The sequence below is a fragment of the Pecten maximus genome, chromosome 19 (assembly GCF_902652985.1).
Source record: "Pecten maximus chromosome 19, xPecMax1.1, whole genome shotgun sequence".
Lineage (NCBI taxonomy): Eukaryota > Metazoa > Mollusca > Bivalvia > Pectinida > Pectinidae > Pecten > Pecten maximus.
In genome coordinates, this window is record NC_047033.1 from 30785779 (window position 1) to 30807405 (window position 21627).

The 21627-nt window shown below is 38.3% G+C and overlaps 1 protein-coding gene across 1 annotated transcript; it reads right to left on the minus strand.

Annotated features, from left to right (window-relative positions):
• Nucleotides 1-3878: 3878 nt before the first annotated feature.
• On the minus strand, nucleotides 3879-21379 carry LOC117317527 (aspartic and glutamic acid-rich protein-like). The gene is made up of 4 exons (XM_033872342.1): nucleotides 21363-21379; nucleotides 5140-6394; nucleotides 4496-5044; nucleotides 3879-4163 (listed from the first exon to the last, which is right to left on the minus strand). Exons 1-4 carry the CDS (start codon nucleotides 21377-21379, stop codon nucleotides 3879-3881), a joined length of 2106 nt encoding a protein of 701 aa, XP_033728233.1.
• Between the last annotated feature and the right edge of the window lie 248 nt (nucleotides 21380-21627).

Here is a 21627-nt window from a genome sequence, read left to right on the forward strand (position 1 = left end):
GAGAAGTAAAGCTGGCATCACGTAAAAGGCAGTAAGTAGTATAGCTGGCAGTAGGCAGTAAGCAGTATAGCTGGCAATAGGCAGTACAGCTGGCAGTAAGCAATAAGCAAAGTTGACTGTAAGCAGTATAGCTACCAGTACACAGTAAGCAGTCTAGCTGACAGTCTACAGTAAGCAGTATAGCTGACAGTCTACAGTAAGCAGTATAGCTGACAGTCTACAGTAAGCAGTATAGCTGACAGTCTACAGTAAGCAGTATAGCTGACAGTCTACAGTAAGCAGTATAGCTGACAGTCTACAGTAAGCAGTATAGCTGACAGTCTACAGTAAGCAGTATAGCTGACAGTAAGCAGTATAGCTGACAGTCTACAGTAAGCAGTATAGCTGACAGTCTACAGTAAGCAGTATAGCTGACAGTCTACAGTAAGCAGTATAGCTGACAGTAAGCAGTATAGCTGGCAGTACACAGTAAGCAGTATAGCTGGCAGTCTACAGTAAGCAGTATAGCTGACAGTCTACAGTAAGCAGTATAGCTGACAGTCTACAGTAAGCAGTATAGCTGACAGTAAGCAGTATTGCTGGCAATACGCAGTAAGCAATATAGCTGGCAGTAGGCAGTATAGCTGACAGTCTACAGTAAGCAGTATAGCTGGCAATACGCAGTAAGCAGTATAGCTGACTGTAAGCAGTATAGCTGGCAGTAAGCAGTATAGCTGACAGTAAGCAGTATAGCTGACAGTAAGCAGTATAGCTGACAGTAGGCAGTAAGCAGTATAGCTGGCAGAAGGCAGTATAGCTGGCAGTAGGCAGTATACACACTGTATCTGGCAGGACGAAGTAGGCAGTATAGCTGGCAGGACGAAGTAGGCAGTATAGCTGGCAAGACGAAGTAGGCAGTATAGCTGGCAGTAGGCAGTACCTATATATCTGTGAATATTTTATAACTAAAAAGTTTGAAAATAGCCTGCCTGAAAAGAAATCCGTCAAACAAGATACCTGTACAATTTCTTCTTATTTGTAGACATGTTTTCCAATATCTGTCCAAATACATATCAGATTATAGTTGACGTCAATAACCGAAGAAATACTTGATACTGGATATAGTAATTGCAAACGTGCTTGCCAACACATCCGGGCATCTCAACTGATAATGTCGTCAAGGAAGCGAAGTGTTCCACTATTAACTAAAAGATTCCGTAATGACTTTTCAAAAAAAAGCTTTGTTTTCTTTTCTGTAGATAGGGATCGTCATAAACAAATCTAACTTAACATATTTTGCACCAGGCATCATAATCTTAATTAAATATTTATATCAGCGATATGAATATGTTCAAAATATTTTTCTCTAAATTATCTTTGTGATATAACGACCACCAACAGGAAATAATTCACAAGTATTTCCCCTTAAAATAAAATATGACACAATATGTGATTGAGATGATACTGAGATACGTGTGTCCTGGTCGGAGGTTTCCAGTATCTATTTCCCGAGTGAAGAATTAGGATACATGACATTAAACTTCTCTCACTTGTGACTAATGTGTTCAAGGAAGTATTTCTTTAAACTAAACAACTGTCAGCATTTCTTTCATTACACGTGTTATCTGATTAAAATACCCTACAGTATTAATGTATTAATTGTATTTCAATAAAGATATTTTATTTCTGTCAGAAAGTCATTCTTTGCAGTAGTTGATTTTAGAGAAAACTTTATTTTCGCGGAGTCCCATGGGGCCGAGTAGTTAAGGTCCTCCCAACACATTATCGCTAGCCCTCAATCTCTAGGTCGCGAGTTCGAAACCTACGTGGGGCAGTTACTCGGTACTTGGTACTCGGCTGGTGGTTTTTCTTCTGGTACTCCGGCTTTCCTCCACCTCCAAAACCAGGCACGTCCTTAAATGACCCTGGCCGTGAATAGGACGTTAAATAAGATAAACAAATCCGTATGCTGGTTTCATTCTTAAGTTCTGAAAATAGCGTTGGAGGATTTACTGTTACTGAGTGTTTATATTTTCAGTCAAAGGAAATTTGAATCGCGATAAGAAAATCAAATAAATGTTTATTAATGAGAAGAAGATATTCACAGTTATTTTAGACAAAACGACGAGAATTTCATTTAAAATTTCATGCTCTTCACCATAGAATATCTGTTTATTAAATCATTCAATCAATTGACGTGCCACGGTATATCCGGAAATATTGACTAGATGGTTCAGTTTACTAGTCAGCTATATCACAGACCCGTCAATCTACTCTGACAAATATTTACTGTTTCTTGCATAGCTTTTAAGGCTTTGTAAAAAATAATTGTGAATACTCGTCGGAGTATATCAGTGGTACATGTAGAACCCCCTGACCAACTTGTTCCCGTTCTTGATTTTTCAGCATAGCCATATACTATTCTTTTGGCCCCGGATATGACGCGACAGGTGGCGTTATTGGTCAAGATGCAGTATGTGATTGGTCAATGTAGCGGTAAATGCAAAATACAGATATGCAGTTAAAAACGAAACAGAGTTGAGATTGAATACAAGCTAAATAAGTGGATGTATCTTTTCAAATGAGAAACATTAATAAAAGTATATTCCTATTCAAATGCAGTCTTCTTATCACCAAAATTGATTCAAACTGATATAAGTTTGCTATCCGTGCTGAAACGTATAATGACTTCGTTAATTTATTTCACGAGCAGTTTTACATTGTAACCACCAGCATTAAAACTATGCCGTTTATCTTTTTAAAAGATATTTCTTGTTTCTCTCTAATTTTACTACCTGTTCGTTGTCCAACCATCCTGATAATGATATTCTTTCTGCCAAGTACGAGTATCATCTATTTCCTTCTGGATTCAAATTTGCGATTATATTTCTCTCGTGTTATTTGATGTTTTCTTAATGCATGTAATTGTCATTTTAGCCCCTGTGCGAAAATATCGTAAAAAAAATACCATAACCGGAAATGACATCTTCACAATGTGAACATACGCATTATGTATGCCAAATATACATGTTAATATATTATCCTGTCTACAGAGAATCTATTAATTATGTACATTGTACTCGCAAATCCTTAAATATAATTATGATGACTGAGAATTCGAGACAATCTTAAGCAAAGGGAATCATTTTATTCGGGAACCGTCGTCAATTTTCGTAAACGATCTCCTTTCCGGAAAATGACGACATTTGCCGATATGTTACACATGCAAGGCAGAGAATGAAATAAGATGTAATAACACTCGACCAAATGGCTGTAAATACATTAAAGCACATTACTGCAATTACCCTGGATGCCATAATTGTATGTAAGCGTTTATTGGACGGCTATCGTCACTTGTATAAAGAACTTAAAAACATCAAATTTTAAGAAAACGACCAAATTGCCAAAATGATGGCCAGCCTTTCAATTTGCTCATGAAATGTTTTACTGATCTTTGTGTGTTATTCACGAATATCCAAATAAATAAAATAAAAAAATAAATCTATACTTTGAAGAATTTATGTATGACTCTTTAGGGTTCATTACATATTCATTTAGACTTTAAAGTGACTTTAAATCTAGTCATCAAATCATCGTAAAAAACCAATTCATGTCTGACAACAATGATTTTGATAAAGGTATGAGTCATTTCTACCTTATACACAGGACAAGTAAAACGAGTTATTTAATACAAGATTTTGAAATGAATTTAAAGGCGAGTAAAATATAATAGATCAAACTTTGATTTCTGTCCTACTTTTTGTACGTGATTTACGATATCTCTCATCCGTCCAAGCTCTTTTCACCATATTCAACTATGAATAATAAATGTTTCCATTTTTATCACCATGTTTCTCATCACCATCGTCCTCTATATCAGTGTCCTCTACATCATCGTGTTATTCATCAACTTCTTCATCACCATCATTCTCTACATGATCGTCCTCTACATGATCGTCCTCTACATGATCGTCTTCTACATGATCGCCCTCTACATGATCGTCTTCTACTTGATCGTCCTCTACATGATCGTCTTCTACATGATCGTCCTCTACATGATAGTCCTCTACATGATCGTCCTCTACATGATAGTCCTCTACATGATCGTCCTCTACATGATAGTCCTCTACATGATCGTCCTCTACATGATAGTCCTCTACAGGGTCGTCCTCTACATGAGTCCTCTACATCATCGTCCTCTACAGGGTAGTTCTCTACATGATCGTCCTCTACATGATAGTCCTCTACATGATCGTCCTCTACATGATAATCCTCTACATGATCGTCTTCTACTTGATCGTCCTCTACATGATCGTCCTCTACATGATCGTCCTCTACATGATCGTCCTCTACATGATCGTCCTCTACATGATAGTCCTCTACATGATCGTCCTCTACATGATAGTCCTCTACATGATCGTCCTCTACATGATAGTCCTCTACATGATCGTCCTCTACATGATAGTCCTCTACATGATAGTCCTCTACATGATCGTCCTCTACATGATCGTCCTACATGATCGTCCTCTACATGATCGTCCTCTACATGATCGTCCTCTACATGATCGTCCTCTACATGATCGTCCTCTACATGATCGTCCTCTACATGATAGTCCTCTACATGATCGTCCTCTACATGATCGTCCTCTACATGATCGTCCTCTACATGATCGTCCTCTACATGATAGTCCTCTACATGATCGTCCTCTACATGATCGTCCTCTACATGATCGTCCTCTACATGATCGTCCTCTACATGATAGTCCTCTACATGATCGTCCTCTACATGATCGTCCTCTACATGATCGTCCTCTACATGATAGTCCTCTACATGATCGTCCTCTACATGATCGTCCTCTACATGATCGTCCTCTACATGATCGTCCTCTACATGATAGTCCTCTACATGATCGTCCTCTACATGATAGTCCTCTACATGATAGTCCTCTACATGATCGTCCTCTACATGATCGTCCTCTACATGATCGTCCTCTACATGATCGTCCTCTACATGATAGTCCTCTACATGATCGTCCTCTACATGATCGTCCTCTACATGATCGTCCTCTACATGATAGTCCTCTACATGATCGTCCTCTACATGATCGTCCTCTACATGATCGTCCTCTACATGATGTCCTCTACATGATCGTCCTCTACATGATAGTCCTCTACATGATCGTCCTCTACATGATCGTCCTCTACATGATCGTCCTCTACATGATCGTCCTCTACATGATAGTCCTCTACATGATCGTCCTCTACATGATCGTCCTCTACATGATCGTCCTCTACATGATCGTCCTCTACATGATCGTCCTCTACATGATAGTCCTCTACATGATAGTCCTCTACATGATAGTCCTCTACATGATCGTCCTCTACATGGTCGTCCTCTACATGATAGTCCTCTACATGATCGTCCTCTACATGATCGTCCTCTACATGATAGTCCTCTACATGATAGTCCTCTACATGATCGTCCTCTACATGATCGTCCTCTACATGATAGTCCTCTACATGATCGTCCTCTACATGATCGTCCTCTACATGATAGTCCTCTACATGATCGTCCTCTACATGATCGTCCTCTACATGATCGTCCTCTACATGATCGTCCTCTACATGATCGTCCTCTACATGATCGTCCTCTACATGATCGTCCTCTACATGATCGTCCTCTACATGATAGTCCTCTACATGATCGTCCTCTACATGATCGTCCTCTACATGATCGTCCTCTACATGATAGTCCTCTACATGATCGTCCTCTACATGATCGTCCTCTACATGATCGTCCTCTACATGATCGTCCTCTACATGATCGTCCTCTACATGATCGTCCTCTACATGATAGTCCTCTACATGATCGTCCTCTACATGATCGTCCTCTACATGATCGTCCTCTACATGATCGTCCTCTACATGATCGTCCTCTACATGATCGTCCTCTACATGATCGTCCTCTACATGATAGTCCTCTACATGATAGTCCTCTACATGGTCGTCCTCTACATTATAGTCCTCTACATGATAGTCCTCTACATGATCGTCCTCTACATGATCGTCCTCTACATGATAGTCCTCTACATGATAGTCCTCTACATGGTCGTCCTCTACATGATCGTCCTCTACATGATAGTCCTCTACATGATCGTCCTCTACATGATCGTCCTCTACATGATATTCCTCTACATGATATTCCTCTACATGATAGTCCTCTACATTATCGTCCTCTATATGATCGTCCTCTACATGATTGTTATCTACATGATCGTCCTCTACATGATCGTCCTCTACATGATTGTTATCTACATGATAGTCCTCTACATGATCGTCCTCTACATGATCGTCCTCTACATGATTGTTATCTACATGATCGTCCTCTACATGATCGTCCTCTACATGCTGTCTTCTACATTATCGATCAGTAAAAGTCATCCTTCCTCACTCACTCCTTCCATTCTCTCTTCTAACCATCCACAAATCTCACTTTTACAAATCCTTGCCATCCCCGCCCCACTCACTCGTCGTAGTGACCCAAACGAACATGATTTGTCAAACATCAAGCTAACAAGACCTCTTATAACATTAAGCGAACATGACTTTGTATAACACCAAGCTAACATGTCTTTGTATAACATCAAGCTAACAAGACTTTGTATAACATCAAGTTAACATGACTTGCATAACATTAAGCTAACCTAACTTGTATAACATCAAGCTAACCTTACTTGTATAACATCAAGCTAACATGACTTTGTATAACATGAAGATTACATAACTTGTATATTATCAAACTAACAAGACTTTGTATAACATCAAGCTAACAAGACTAAGTATAATATCAAGCTAACAAGACTTTGTATAACATTTAGATTACATAACTTGTATATTATCAAACTAACAAGACTTTATATAACATTAAGATTACATAACTTGTATATTATCAAACTAACAAGACTTTGTATAACATTAAGCTTACATAACTTGTATAACATCAAGCTAACAAGACTTTGTATAACATTAAGCTTACATAACTTATATAATATCAAGCTAACACGACTTTGTATAACATACACATCTTACTTTGTAATAAAAAAGCTGACTTATCTTTGCTATATTCGACCTTGCCGATTCTGTAAACATGTACATGTCGATTTCATGTTTTGATGAGAATGAAATGACAGGTGGTAACTGACATGTAATCGGATACAAACATAGCGATGGTTGAGTGGTCCTTCACGTATCAGACTCATCAGCTCGTGAAGGTCAAGGTCACAAATGTACACTTATCATTACTGCTGATAAAATATAGATGCTCATTAGTATGGCGATGTTTAAAGTGTCTACGGTGATAAAAGCAACCTTTGAATGATTTATGTAAGATTTTTTAAAAATAATTGATCAACTATCTGTAAAATAACTAATATGATGCCCAATGCATTGTACATGTATATAAGATTTAGCCTCCAGTGTGATGGTAGACATTATGACAAATGTTTTTTTTTTTTTTTTAGGAAAATTGTCATTTAACGGGACTTAAAGACACATTGATATATATATATATATGTATATGGGTCAAAGAAGTAATATAAACAGTATAATCCAGATAACACTGGATCCTCACATAAATGTATGGAGGATATATATATATATATATATATATATACAAAGTAAGTCTCTGTGTTTGGATTGTGAATTCTCTATCTCTTCCGTCATGTGTGAGGAAATTTTCTACCGATGACGGATGGACTTTGTACCTTATGATAAAACAGGCGCCCACTGTTGCGAGGTTTATACAATCTGTTTACGAGAAACAAGACGATACAGTTAAAGATGATAAACATAAAACTGAACCAAATCATGACAAAAACAAAAACAAAAAAAACCCACACATATAAACAAAAAAATCTTTATAAAAAATCATGAATCATAAACAGCTTAAAAAGCAACATTTATCATGAACAATTAAAAAGACATTAATTGTAAACAATAAAAAAACCCAAGAACCATCCAAAATTATAAACCACAGAATCAGAAACATTAAAAAAACATCATGAAACATAAACAGTTAAAAAACAATATGGATCATAAATACTTAAAAAAACAACATGAACAATAAACATTTAAAACAACACTATGAAACATTAGCAATTAAAAAAAAACATTGATCATAAAATATTAAAAAAAACAAGCATGAATCATAAACAATTAAAAAAAAACGAATCATAAACAATAAAAAAAACCCAACATGAATCATACTTTCTTTACAAAAAACATGAACATTAAACAACTAAAAAAAAACATCATGAAGCAAAAACAATTAAAACAAAACATGAATCATAAATAATAATTAAAAAAAACCCACATGAATCATAAACGATCAGAAAAACAACATGAATCATAAACAGGTAAACAAAAAAACAACATGAATTATAACTACTTTTAAAAAAACATAAACATTAAACAATTAAAAAACATCATGAATCATAAACAATTAGAAAAACAACATGAATCTTAAACAATTAAAAATCACCATGAAGCATAAGCAATCAAAACAAAACAAATTATAAACATTTTGAAAATATCAGGATTAATAAACAATTAGAAAATTTACATGTTTAAAGATATCAGAACTTAGAACTACATAATTAGATTCAAAGTAACGTCGAGGAAAATTATATATCATCAGAAAAAAACGTAATAATCAAAACAAACATAGGAATAAAAAATAGAGGTTGTGTCACGGATTTTAATTTCATAATGAGCATAAATCTATAAACTTCGGTGTGAGAATCCTTCATAACCAAAGTCCAAGGTCATTGGCACGCTGTTTATCTGGTAGTAGATTACAAACGCACGCATAACTCAGACATGGACTGTTGGTGGACAAGGTCACAGAGGCGGCCATTTTTGATAAGAAAAGGGCACGCGTACTCTGTAGGATAGTAGAGTCGGTTAACAATTAAATCGGGTTTATTTGTATACCTGATGTTTGTAATTAATCACGAATTTCTCAGGAAATGGATCGTTATAATTTTTCATCTTTATACTGAAGCGGACGATCGATGTTGTTTCGTGCTCACCAAATAAACTTACAGATGTTCCATTAACTTACAGAGGTCAGAAACGAGGTTTCCAGTCACCGGGAACTGAATCCTACTCATCGCCCCCGGTATACACAATCGGCGTTCAACGTGTTATACATATCACAGGGGATCGGTGTCGGGATTCAGAGTAACACATGACATCAGTAAACAACCACAACACTATACATTGAGTATTCGTATACATTCTAAAACCTTATAAAAATCGGGGTTCTCCTATAGAACACAATAATAACTCAACAATGATATAAATTGCAAGGCGGGACCACGCCCGGACTAAGGCGGGACCACGGCGGGACCACGCCCGGACTGAACCCGGCGGGACCACGCCCGGACTGAACAAGGCGGGACCACGCCCGGACTGAGCAAGGCGGGACCACGCCCGGACTAAGGCGGGACCACGCCCGGACTAAGGCGGGACCACGCCGGACTAAGGCGGGACCACGCCCGGACTAAGGCGGGATCACGCCCGGACTGAACAAGGCGGGACCACGCCCGGACTGAACAAGGCGGGACCACGCCCGGACTGAACAAGGCGGGACCACGCCCGGACTGAGCAAGGCGGGACCACGCCCGGACTGAGCAAGGCGGGACCACGCCCGGACTAAGGCGGGACCACGCCCGGATTAAGGCGGGACCACGCCGGACTAAGGCAGGACCACGCCCGGACTAAGGCGGGATCACGCCCGGACTAAGGCGGGATCACGCCCGGACTAAGGCGGGATCACGACCGGACTAAGGCGGGACCACGCCCGGACTAAGGCGGGACCACGCCCGGACTGAACAAGGCGGGACCACGCCCGGACTGAACAAGGCGGGACCACGCCCGGACTGAGCAAGGCGGGACCACGCCCGGACTAAGGCGGGACCACGCCGGACTAAGGCGGGACCACGCCCGGACTAAGGCGGGACCACGCCCGGACTAAGGCGGGACCACGCCCGGACTAAGGCGGGACCACGCCGGACTAAGGCGGGACCACGCCCGGACTAAGGCGGGATCACGCCCGGACTAAGGCGGGATCACGCCCGGACTGACCACGCCCGGACTGAGTTTATTAACATTATGATATACATGTATTTACAAACACTGCCCTCACTAATACCTAACATTGTATTTATACGTGTTGACCGTGGTCGCTCTGAATGACCATACCGTGCTACAGCACTTGCAAATTCGGACTACAGCCGCGCCACCTAGCGGCACGCATTAGCCATAGGAGAAAATAATATCATTCTGATTCGTCCCTCAAACCAGAGACATATATACAGAGATTGGCAGCTCTCTATTTGCCCTTGTGTTTACATAGTGGTCCCTGACCTTCCCACAATCCTTTGCGGTAGCTCGGTTCAGTCTTCACTAGACGCCATATTGGAGAAAACTTGAAAACTAGAAACATAATTATCGATAATTTCTATTTGAAATCATCACCAAGATCCAATTATGTGCTTTAATTTTATTAATATCAAAGTGCAGAAGTGTCATCAATATGAAATATATCACAATTTGCTGTCTAAGTGTTTGTATTTTGAGTGTGAAAGTCAAGCACAACGCAGGAAAGAACGGCGGGAATCTCCAATTTTCGAAAAGTCCCTATGGGGTTTTCGAGATTACGGATAAATGACAACAATGTGCATGATAATCAAGACCACATTCCATAAGTATGATAGTTTTTGGTTAATGTGGTAACTTTTGTAGTGGCCTAGATAAAACAATGTGCTTTTTGTGTGCGTTTAAAATTGACGATGTTTTGGTCGGACGTAATGGCTGCTTAATTACAAAACTTGGACATGTCGAAAAGGACCCAATGGATTTTTGAAAATACGGATAAATGGCAACAATGTGCATGATCAATAAGACTATATCCCATAAGTATGATAGTTTTTGGTTAATGTGGTAACTTTTGTAGTGGCCTAAATAAAACGATGTCCTTTTTGTGTGCGTTTAAAATTGACGATGTTTTGGTCTGACGTAATGGCGGCTTAATTACAAACTTGGACATGTCGAATAGGACCCAATGGATTTTCGAAAATACGGATAAATGGCAACAATGTGCATGATCAATAAGACTATATCCCATAAGTATGATAGTTTTTGGTTGATGTGGTAACTTTTGTAGTGGCCTAAATAAAACGATGTGCTTTTTGTGTGCGTTTAAAATTGACGATGTTTTGGTCTGACGTAATGGCGGCTATTTACAAACTTGGACATGTCGAATAGGACCAAATGGATTTTAGAAAATACGGATAAATGGCAACAATGTGCATGACCAATAAGACTATATCCCATAAGTATGATACTTTTTGGTTAATGTGGTAACTTTTGTAGTGGCCAAAATGAAACGATGTGCTTTCTGTGTGTATTTAAAATGACGATGTTTTGGTCTGACGTAATGGCGGATTAACCAGAACATGTCGAATAAGTTCCAATACTACGATACACACATGCGCATAGCCCGATTTACCTGCGCTCGCGTGTGTTTGATAGGAGACAAGACGCTCTCGATAAGGGATATGCTTGAGTGGTCACGAATAAAGGGAGCCACTACGTATACGTGTACGGGGAAATAGCGATGTTACTAATCTCTCTGTATATATGTCTCTGCTCAAACGATTGAAATAATGTTTATCGATGTATAAAAAAAAGGTTTTAGAATGTAGATGGTACTTAATCTATCTAGTGCTGTGGTTGTTTAATGATGTCATATATCTCGAAACCGAGCCCCTGTGATACATAATGTACTGAACGGCCGATACGCAAATCTACATGTATCTAAATATCACATTTCATTCAATGTCAAGTACTACTTAATCTCCAGTAACGATAGTTTACTTGTTTTTCCCTTGGTGTTACTTTTAAGCCTGAAGAAAATACCTACATTTCTATTACACACTGTATTGAAAAAAAAGAACATTTATTTTACTACATCGATAATCTGGCGTCCAATACCTGGTGTTAAAAACCTCGAAATGGTGAGATATGACAGAGTGTGAATGAACGTGATTGGAAATTATCTCTTTATATCATGTTCATTTAAAACTGAGCTTAATGTTCTGTCTGCCTGTTTCAAAAAGAAAAACAAAACAACAACAAAAAAAAAAAAACAAGAAATATCTTTAAAAAAAGATAAACGGCATAGTTTTAATGCTGGTGGTTTTAATGAAAAACTGCTGGTGAAATAAATCAACGAACTAATGCGTTTTAGTACAGATGATAAAATTATATCAGTTTGAATGATTTTTGGTGATAATAAGACTGCATTTGAATCAGGAATATAATTTTGAAAGGTACATCCACTTATTCAGCTTGCATTCAATCTTAACTTTGTTTCGTTTTTAACTGCATATTTGCATTTTTCATTTACCGCTACATTGACCAATCACATTCTTCATCTTGACCAGTAACGCCACCTGTCGCGTCATATCCGAGGCCAAAAGAATATTATACGGCTATGCCGAATAAAAAACAAAACATTAAAAAAATAACACAAAAAACAACAAACAAACAAAAAAACAAACAAAAAACAAACAAAAAAACAAACAAAATTAAGAATATCGACCCTGAATGCCGTTGAAAATTGAACCATCATCGCATTCTTCACTTCGACACGTGGAATCTGGATCCCGTTAAAAACTGACCAAATTACAAATGACTTATTATGTCTAACTAAACCCGCCTTGTCGACTGGCTGATTCGAACACACTTAATGCCAAGGACCCCAGGTCAAAGTTCAAGGTCAAGCGATGAGTTATTCATTTATTGATTTCCCTTTCGTAAAGCATGATCAAGATGTTTTCACTTGTCAACGAGGGAACTTTTTATGTCGGGTAGCCCGACATACGATATACGACAATCAGATATCGAATATTGTACACCTCGATATACGACATACGACATTCAGATATCGAATATTGTACACCTCGATATACGATATACGACAATCAGAAATCAAATATTGTACATGTCGATATACGACATACGACATTCAGGAATCGAATATTGTACACATCGATATACGATATACGACATTCAGAAAACGAATATTGTACACCTCGATACACGATATACGACATTCAGAAATCGAATATTGTACACCTCGATATACGACATACGACATTCAGATATCGAATATTGTACACCTCGACATACGACATGCGACATTCAGATATCGAATATTGTATACCTCGATATACGACATACGACAATCAGAAATCGAATATTGTACACCTCGATATGTACGATATACGACATTCAGAAATCGAATATTGTACACCTCGATATACGATATACGACATTCTGATATCGAATATTGTACACCTCGATATACGACATACGACATTCAGATATCGAATATTTTACACCTCGATATACGACATACGACATTCAGAAATCGAATATTGTACACCTCGATATACGACATACGACATTCAGAAATCGAATATTGTACACCTCGACATACGACATACGACATTCAGATATCGAATATTGTACACCTCGATATACGACATGCGACAATCAGAAATCGAATATTGTTAACCTCGACAAACGGCTTGCGACATTCGGAAATCGAATATTGTACACCTCGATATACGACATACGACATTCAGAAATCGAATATTGTACACCTCGATATACGTCATTCAGAAATCGAATATTGTACACCTCGATATACGACATACGACATTCAGAAATCGAATATTGTACACCTCGATATACGACATTCAGAAATGGAATATTGTATACCTCGATACACGATATACGACATTCAGAAATCGAATATTGTACACCTCGATATACGACATACGACATTCAGATATCGAATATTGTACACCTCGACATACGACATGCGACATTCAGATATCGAATATTGTACACCTCGATATACGACATACGACAATCAGAAATCGAATATTGTACACCTCGATATGTACGATATACGACATTCAGAAATCGAATATTGTACACCTCGATATACGACATTCAGAAATGGAATATTGTACACCTCGATACACGATATACGACATTCAGATATCGAATATTGTACACCTCGACATACGACATGCGACATTCAGATATCGAATATTGTACACCTCGATACACGATATACGACATTCAGAAATCGAATATTGTACACCTCGATATACGACATACGACATTCAGATATCGAATATTGTACACCTCGACATACGACATGCGACATTCAGATATCGAATATTGTACACCTCGATATACGACATGCGACAATCAGAAATCGAATATTGTTAACCTCGACAAACGGCTTGCGACATTCGGAAATCGAATATTGTACACCTCGATATACGACATTCAGAAATCGAATATTGTACACCTCAATATACGACATACGACATTCAGATATCGAATATTGAGCACCTCGACATACGACATGCGACATTCAGATATCGAATATTGTACACCTCGATATACGATATACGACAATCAGAAATCGAATATTGTACACCTCGATATGTACGATATACGACATTCAGAAATCGAATATTGTACACTTCGATATACGATATACGACATTCTGATATCGAATATTGTACACCTCGATATACGACATACGACATTCAGATATCGAATATTGTACACCTCGATATACGACATACGACATTCAGAAATCGAATATTGTACACCTCGATATACGACATACGACATTCAGAAATCGAATATTGGACACCTCGACATACGACATACGACATTCAGATATCGAATATTGTACACCTCGATATACGACATGCGACAATCAGAAATCGAATATTGTTAACCTCGACAAACGGCTTGCGACATTCGGAAATCGAATAATGTACACCTCGATATACGACATTCAGAAATCGAATATTGTACACGTCGATATACGACATACGACATTCAGAAATCGAATATTGTACACCTCGATATACGACATTCGACATTCAGAAATCGAATATTGTACACCTCGACATACGACATACGACATTCAGAAATCGAATATTGTACACCTCGATATACGACATTCAGAAATCGAATATTGTACACCTCGATATACGACATTCAGAAATCGAATATTGTACACCTCGATATACGACATTCAGAAATCGAATATTGTACACCTCGATATACGACATTCAGAAATCGAATATTGTACACTTCGACATACGACATTCAGAAATCGAATATTGTACACCTCGATATACGACATTCAGAAATCGAATATTGTACACCTCGATATACGACATACGACATTCAGAAATCGAATATTGTACACCTCGATATACGACATTCGACATTCAGAAATCGAATATTGTACACCTCGATATACGACATTCAGAAAACGAATATTGTACACCTCGACATACGACATTCAGAAATCGAATATTGTACACCTCGATATACGACATACGACAATCAGAAATCGAATATTGTACACCTCGACATACGATATACGACATTCTGATATCGAATATTGTACACCTCGATATACGACATACGACATTCAGAAATCGAATATTGTACACCTCGACATACGACATACGACATTCGGAGATCTAATTGAGTGGTATGTATTGCGGTTTTTATTTACGAAACTTACATACGGATGACTGGACAACATGCACTACGCGCATTTACAGTTACATAGTACAGTTTAATTACGTGGCGCATACTAATGTAAACAATTATCTAGCCTTAAACTTAAACAACGGAATACATTTCAGAAATCTTTAGATTTTACGGACCACAAAATCAAGAAAGCAAACTAATTTTGTAAAAGAGTTTAACCCACACCGAATAACTGACCAATCGAATTTGAGTAAACCATGGTATACAGGTATACGTCTCCAAGTCGATCATATCGACCTGGTCGCCAACTAGATCATAGACATTCTTTAGCTGGTACATGCAGCTGGTGTCATAATCAGCGCTGAAAACAGGTCCCCACATGTATGTGTAAATGGGTATAGCTCCACATCTCGTTATAATTTCAATGTTGTGCTCGGTTTCAGAATAGATTAAAATATTGCGTTTCCGTTTTCTGATATCAACATATTTCAGATACATGTAATGATTTTTTATATATCAAAACATGGTCTTGAACTCGTAAAAATCGACTTTTCTGATAATAAGCAGATATTTTCTGATATCAAGACATCAAAATGAATTCTTGATTTCTGATATTAAAAAAAAAAAAAAATCAAAATCTGATATAAAAGAATGAAAACTGTTGATATCAGAAAATAATGACTAAACCTAGTAATTATCAATGTGAACATAGCGAATGAGGGACCATATTGGACTATCAGAGATTGGCATAAGTCTGCACATCAATGAGGATGTCAAGGACACGACAGCGTGACGTCATTCGAATATTGTCCCTCCCCGTGTTGGTTTATTTCTCGGGAAGCCGATAAACAGTCCAGTCTGTGCTGTCGTGGTTGTGTCCTTTGGCAAAACACTTTACACGAATTGCTCTGAATGGCATTCGACGGGCCTCCCGGATGTTGTTAAGTGACGTAGTCACCAACTACTACAAGGACACCCCGCCTCAATATGACCCTGGCTGTTCCCTGGTCGATTAATCCGGCAAACAAACCGTGACTTTATGTATTGATTGTATGAGAATGCGATTTTATAACGTTTTAATATTACCTTATACGTAATTATATAAAGAGTTTATTGTGCATTTATGTACAACGAATGCTACACTAAAAACTCTTAAAGGGAGTTAACTCTAAAACAGATCACAAATATGACATACGTCCTTAATAAACAATATATTTACCATTAAATAAAAAATGATAATAAAATACTTATGAAATTTCAAGCTGACAATCATTCCATGACGTAATTTGTATCATAATGGGTTTCTAGGAAACTGAAACACAATAACTATCGGGAATGTTTGAGGCCATTTTCCATGCTATATTTGATATCATGTCGGTATATGACATTCTGTGATCTACTGGGTCCTATATAATGAAAAGTAATTTGAAAAAAAGCAGATCTATAATGTAATATAGGAAATCATTCACCGGAACCGATTGTTTCATACTTGTATGTTAAAACATCAATTCTAAATACAGCCCTTCATAGAACTACAGTCGAAGCAATAAAATTGCGTTTATATACGCTTCAAGTATGGTCAGCTTAACGTTAAGATATCAAATAATAATAATAAATACATCTTTAAAGCTAAACAAAAAAATTTTGGTACAAAATAAGAACGGGTTACTTCGTTGTTTATTGAACATATGATATCTGTCTGGTTTGATTGTACCAAGAAAGTAGCACCTTAGATCAATCTCGTTTTCAAGCAGATAACCAAGCTTGCTATGTTCTGGCGGATTTGACGGTCCAATGCCTACTTCCGACCCCCGAGTGTGTTTGACAACAATATTTGGAGACACGTAAAGCAACATAAAAACATGATGTGTCCTTCCTACCGAATACACAAATAACAAGTTACCAGATCACAGGGTATACACATCATCATTTTACCAATTGAAATTAAAATAACTACAGCAGTAAATTATTCAGTAGACTTTGATGTGAGACTTGCCGAACTCCCCGTGCGGGTATGCATACGATTAGGCTTGGTCTGTACTCGTTATGACTGTCAGCATGTTATGCTGGACGGCTTTCACAACGAGTTCAACCGAGGTCTTATATCCACAACTTTCTTATGTGGTAATATAGCTGATATCGTGCTATTAACTATACAAACTAGGAATGTCGTTATATTGTCGGCAGCGCGTGCATGATACGTGTTATGGCCCTTGTGCACTACATACGAAATGTTATTTCTAAGTATATCAGATTGTTGTCATCTAAACCACATTTTTGACATCTAAATAGTGTTAATTTTAATACAATAGTTTATTATGGAGACAAAAAAATTCCGGATGTCTGGAACATGGTGTGTATAGAGTTTGTCCTGATGTCTGGACCATGTTGTATATAGAGTTTGTCCTGACGTCTGGACCATGTTGTATATAGAGTTTGTCCTGATGTCTGGACCACGTTGTATATAGAGTTTGTCCTGATGTCTGGACCATGTTGTGTATAGAGTTTGTCCTGATGTCTGGACCATGTTGTATATAGATTTTGTCCTAATGTCTGGACCATGTTGTATACAGTGTTTGTCCTGATGTCTGGACCATGTTGTATATAGAGTTTGTCCTGATGTCTAGACCATGTTGTATATAGAGTTTGTCCTGATATCTGGACCATGTTGTATACAGAGTTTGTCCTGATATCTGGACCATGTTATATATAGAGAGTTTGTCCTGACGTCTGGACCATGTTGTATATAGAGTTTGTCCTGATGTCTGGACCATGTTGTATATAGAGTTTGTCCTGATGTCTGGACCATGTTGTATATAGAGTTTGTTCCTGATGTCTGGACCATGTTGTATATAGAGTTTGTCCTGATGTCTGGACCATGTTGTATATAGAGTTTTGTCCTGATGTCTGGACCACTGTTGTATATAGAGTTTGTCCTGATGTCTGGACCATGTTGTATATAGAGTTTGTCCTGATGGTCTGGACCATGTTGTATATAGAGTTTGTCCTGATGTCTGGACCATGTTGTATATAGAGTTTGTCCTGATGTCTGGACCATGTTGTATATAGAGTTGTCCTGATGTCTGGACCATGTTGTATATAGAGTTTGTCCTGATGTCTGGACCACGTTGTATATAGAGTTTGTCCTGATGTCTGGACCATGTTGTATATAGAGTTTGTCCTGATGTCTGGACCATGTTGTATATAGAGTTTGTCCTGATGTCTGGACCATGTTGTATATAGAGTTTGTCCTGATGTCTGGACCATGTTGTATATAGAGTTTGTCCTGATGGTCTGGACCACGTTGTATATAGAGTTTGTCCTGATGTCTGGACCATGTTGTATATAGAGTTTGTCCTGATGTCTGGACCATGTTGTATATAGAGTTTGTCCTGATGTCTGGACCATGTTGTGTATAGAGTTTGTCCTGATGTCTGGACCATGTTGTATATAGAGTTTGTCCTGATGTCTGGACCACGTTGTATATAGAGTTTGTCCTGATGTCTGGACCATGTTGTATATAGAGTTTGTCCTGATGTCTGGACCATGTTGTATATAGAGTTTGTCCTGATGTCTGGACCATGTTGTATATAGAGTTTGTCCTGATGTCTGGACCATGTTGTATATAGAGTTTGTCCTGATGTCTGGACCATGTTGTATATAGAGTTTGTCCTGATGTCTGGACCATGTTGTATATAGAGTTTGTCCTGATGTCTGGACCATGTTGTATATAGAGTTTGTCCTGATGTCTGGACCACGTTGTATATAGAGTTTGTCCTGATGTCTGGACCATGTTGTGTATAGAGTTTGTCCTGATGTCTGGACCATGTTGTATATAGAGTTTGTCCTGATGTCTGGACCATGTTGTATATAGAGTTTGTCCTGATGTCTGGACCATGTTGTATATAGAGTTTGTCCTGATGTCTGGACCATGTTGTATATAGAGTTTGTCCTGATGTCTGGACCATGTTGTATATAGAGTTTGTCCTGATGTCTGGACCATGTTGTATATAGAGTTTGTCCTGATGTCTGGACCATGTTGTATATAGAGTTGTCCTGATGTCTGGACCATGTTGTGTATAGAGTTTGTCCTGATGTCTGGACCATGTTGTATATAGAGTTTGTCCTGATGTCTGGACCATGTGTATATAGAGTTTGTCCTGATGTCTGGACCATGTTGTATATAGAGTTTGTCCTGATGTCTGGACCATGTTGTATATAGAGTTTGTCCTGATGTCTGGACCATGTTGTATATAGAGTTGTCCTGATGTCTGGACCATGTTGTATATAGAGTTTGTCCTGATGTCTGGACCATGTTGTATATAGAGTTTGTCCTGATGTCTGGACCATGTTGTATATAGAGTTTGTCCTGATGTCTGGACCATGTTGTATATAGAGTTTGTCCTGATGTCTGGACCACTGTTGTATATAGAGTTTGTCCTGATGTCTGGACCATGTTGTATATAGAGTTTGTCCTGATGTCTGGACCATGTTGTATATAGAGTTTGTCCTGATGTCTGGACCATGTTGTATATAGAGTTTGTCCTGATGTCTGGACCATGTTGTATATAGAGTTTGTCCTGATGTCTGGACCATGTTGTATATAGAGTTTGTCCTGATGTCTGGACCATGTTGTATATAGAGTTTGTCCTGATGTCTGGACCATGTTGTATATAGAGTTTGTCCTGATGTCTGGACCATGTTGTATATAGAGTTTGTCCTGATGTCTGGACCATGTTGTATATAGAGTTTGTCCTGATGTCTGGACCATGTTGTATATAGAGTTTGTCCTGATGTCTGGACCATGTTGTATATAGAGTTTGTCCTGATGTCTGGACCATGTTGTATATAGAGTTTGTCCTGATGTCTGGACCATGTTGTATAGAGTTTGTCCTGATGTCTGGACCATGTTGTATATAGAGTTTGTCCTGATGTCTGGACCATGTTGTGTATAGAGTTTGTCCTGATGTCTGGACCATGTTGTATATAGAGTTTGTCCTGATGTCTGGACCATGTTGTATATAGAGTTTGTCCTGATGTCTGGACCATGTTGTATATAGAGTTTGTCCTGATGTCTGGACCATGTTGTGTATAGAGTTGTCCTGATGTCTGGACCATGTTGTGTATAGAGTTTGTCCTGATGTCTGGACCACGTTGTATATAGAGTTTGTCCTGATGTCTGGACCATGTTGTATATAGAGTTTGTCCTGATGTCTGGACCATGTTGTATATAGAGTTTGTCCTGATGTCTGGACCATGTTGTATATAGAGTTTGTCCTGATGTCTGGACCATGTTGTATATAGAGTTTGTCCTGATGTCTGGACCATGTTGTATATAGAGTTTGTCCTGATGTCTGGACCATGTTGTATATAGAGTTTGTCCTGATGTCTGGACCATGTTGTATATAGAGTTTGTCCTGATGTCTGGACCATGTTGTATATAGAGTTTGTCCTGATGTCTGGACCATGTTGTATATAGAGTTTGTCCTGATGTCTGGACCATGTTGTATATAGAGTTTGTCCTGATGTCTGGACCATGTTGTATATAGAGTTTGTCCTGATGTCTGGACCATGTTGTATATAGAGTTTGTCCTGATGTCTGGACCATGTTGTATATAGAGTTTGTCTCGATGTCTGGACCATGGTGTTCTCGACTCTTGAATCGCCATGACCCGAACTTGCAATCGACGACATCTTACAACTGATCATCTTACATGAACCATTCCGCCATGTCGAAATCCCTATAAAAAGAAGTTTTGAAATGTTCGTGATAATCTAAACAGACTCATATCCTGACATGAATATAATGACAAACCGTTTACTAGATGATACAAATGTGGTGTGTATACGATTTTCAAGTAGTCAATTATCATGTGAAAGACAGACATTCCGCATGTTTTCCACATTAGCTGAACCCAGTGCCCGTTAAATTGCAGATCCTGTCATCTTACGATTTTGTTTTCGGTAGAGAATGCGTAG

Coding starts and splice junctions, on each gene's coding strand:
- LOC117317527 (XM_033872342.1), bottom strand. Junction 5,045..5,139: donor ATCATGTAGAGGACTATCAT/GTAGAGGACGAT, acceptor TATCATGTAGAG/GACGATCATGTAGAGGACGA. Junction 4,164..4,495: donor ATCATGTAGAGGACGATCAT/GTAGGACGATCA, acceptor ACGATGATGTAG/AGGACTCATGTAGAGGACGA.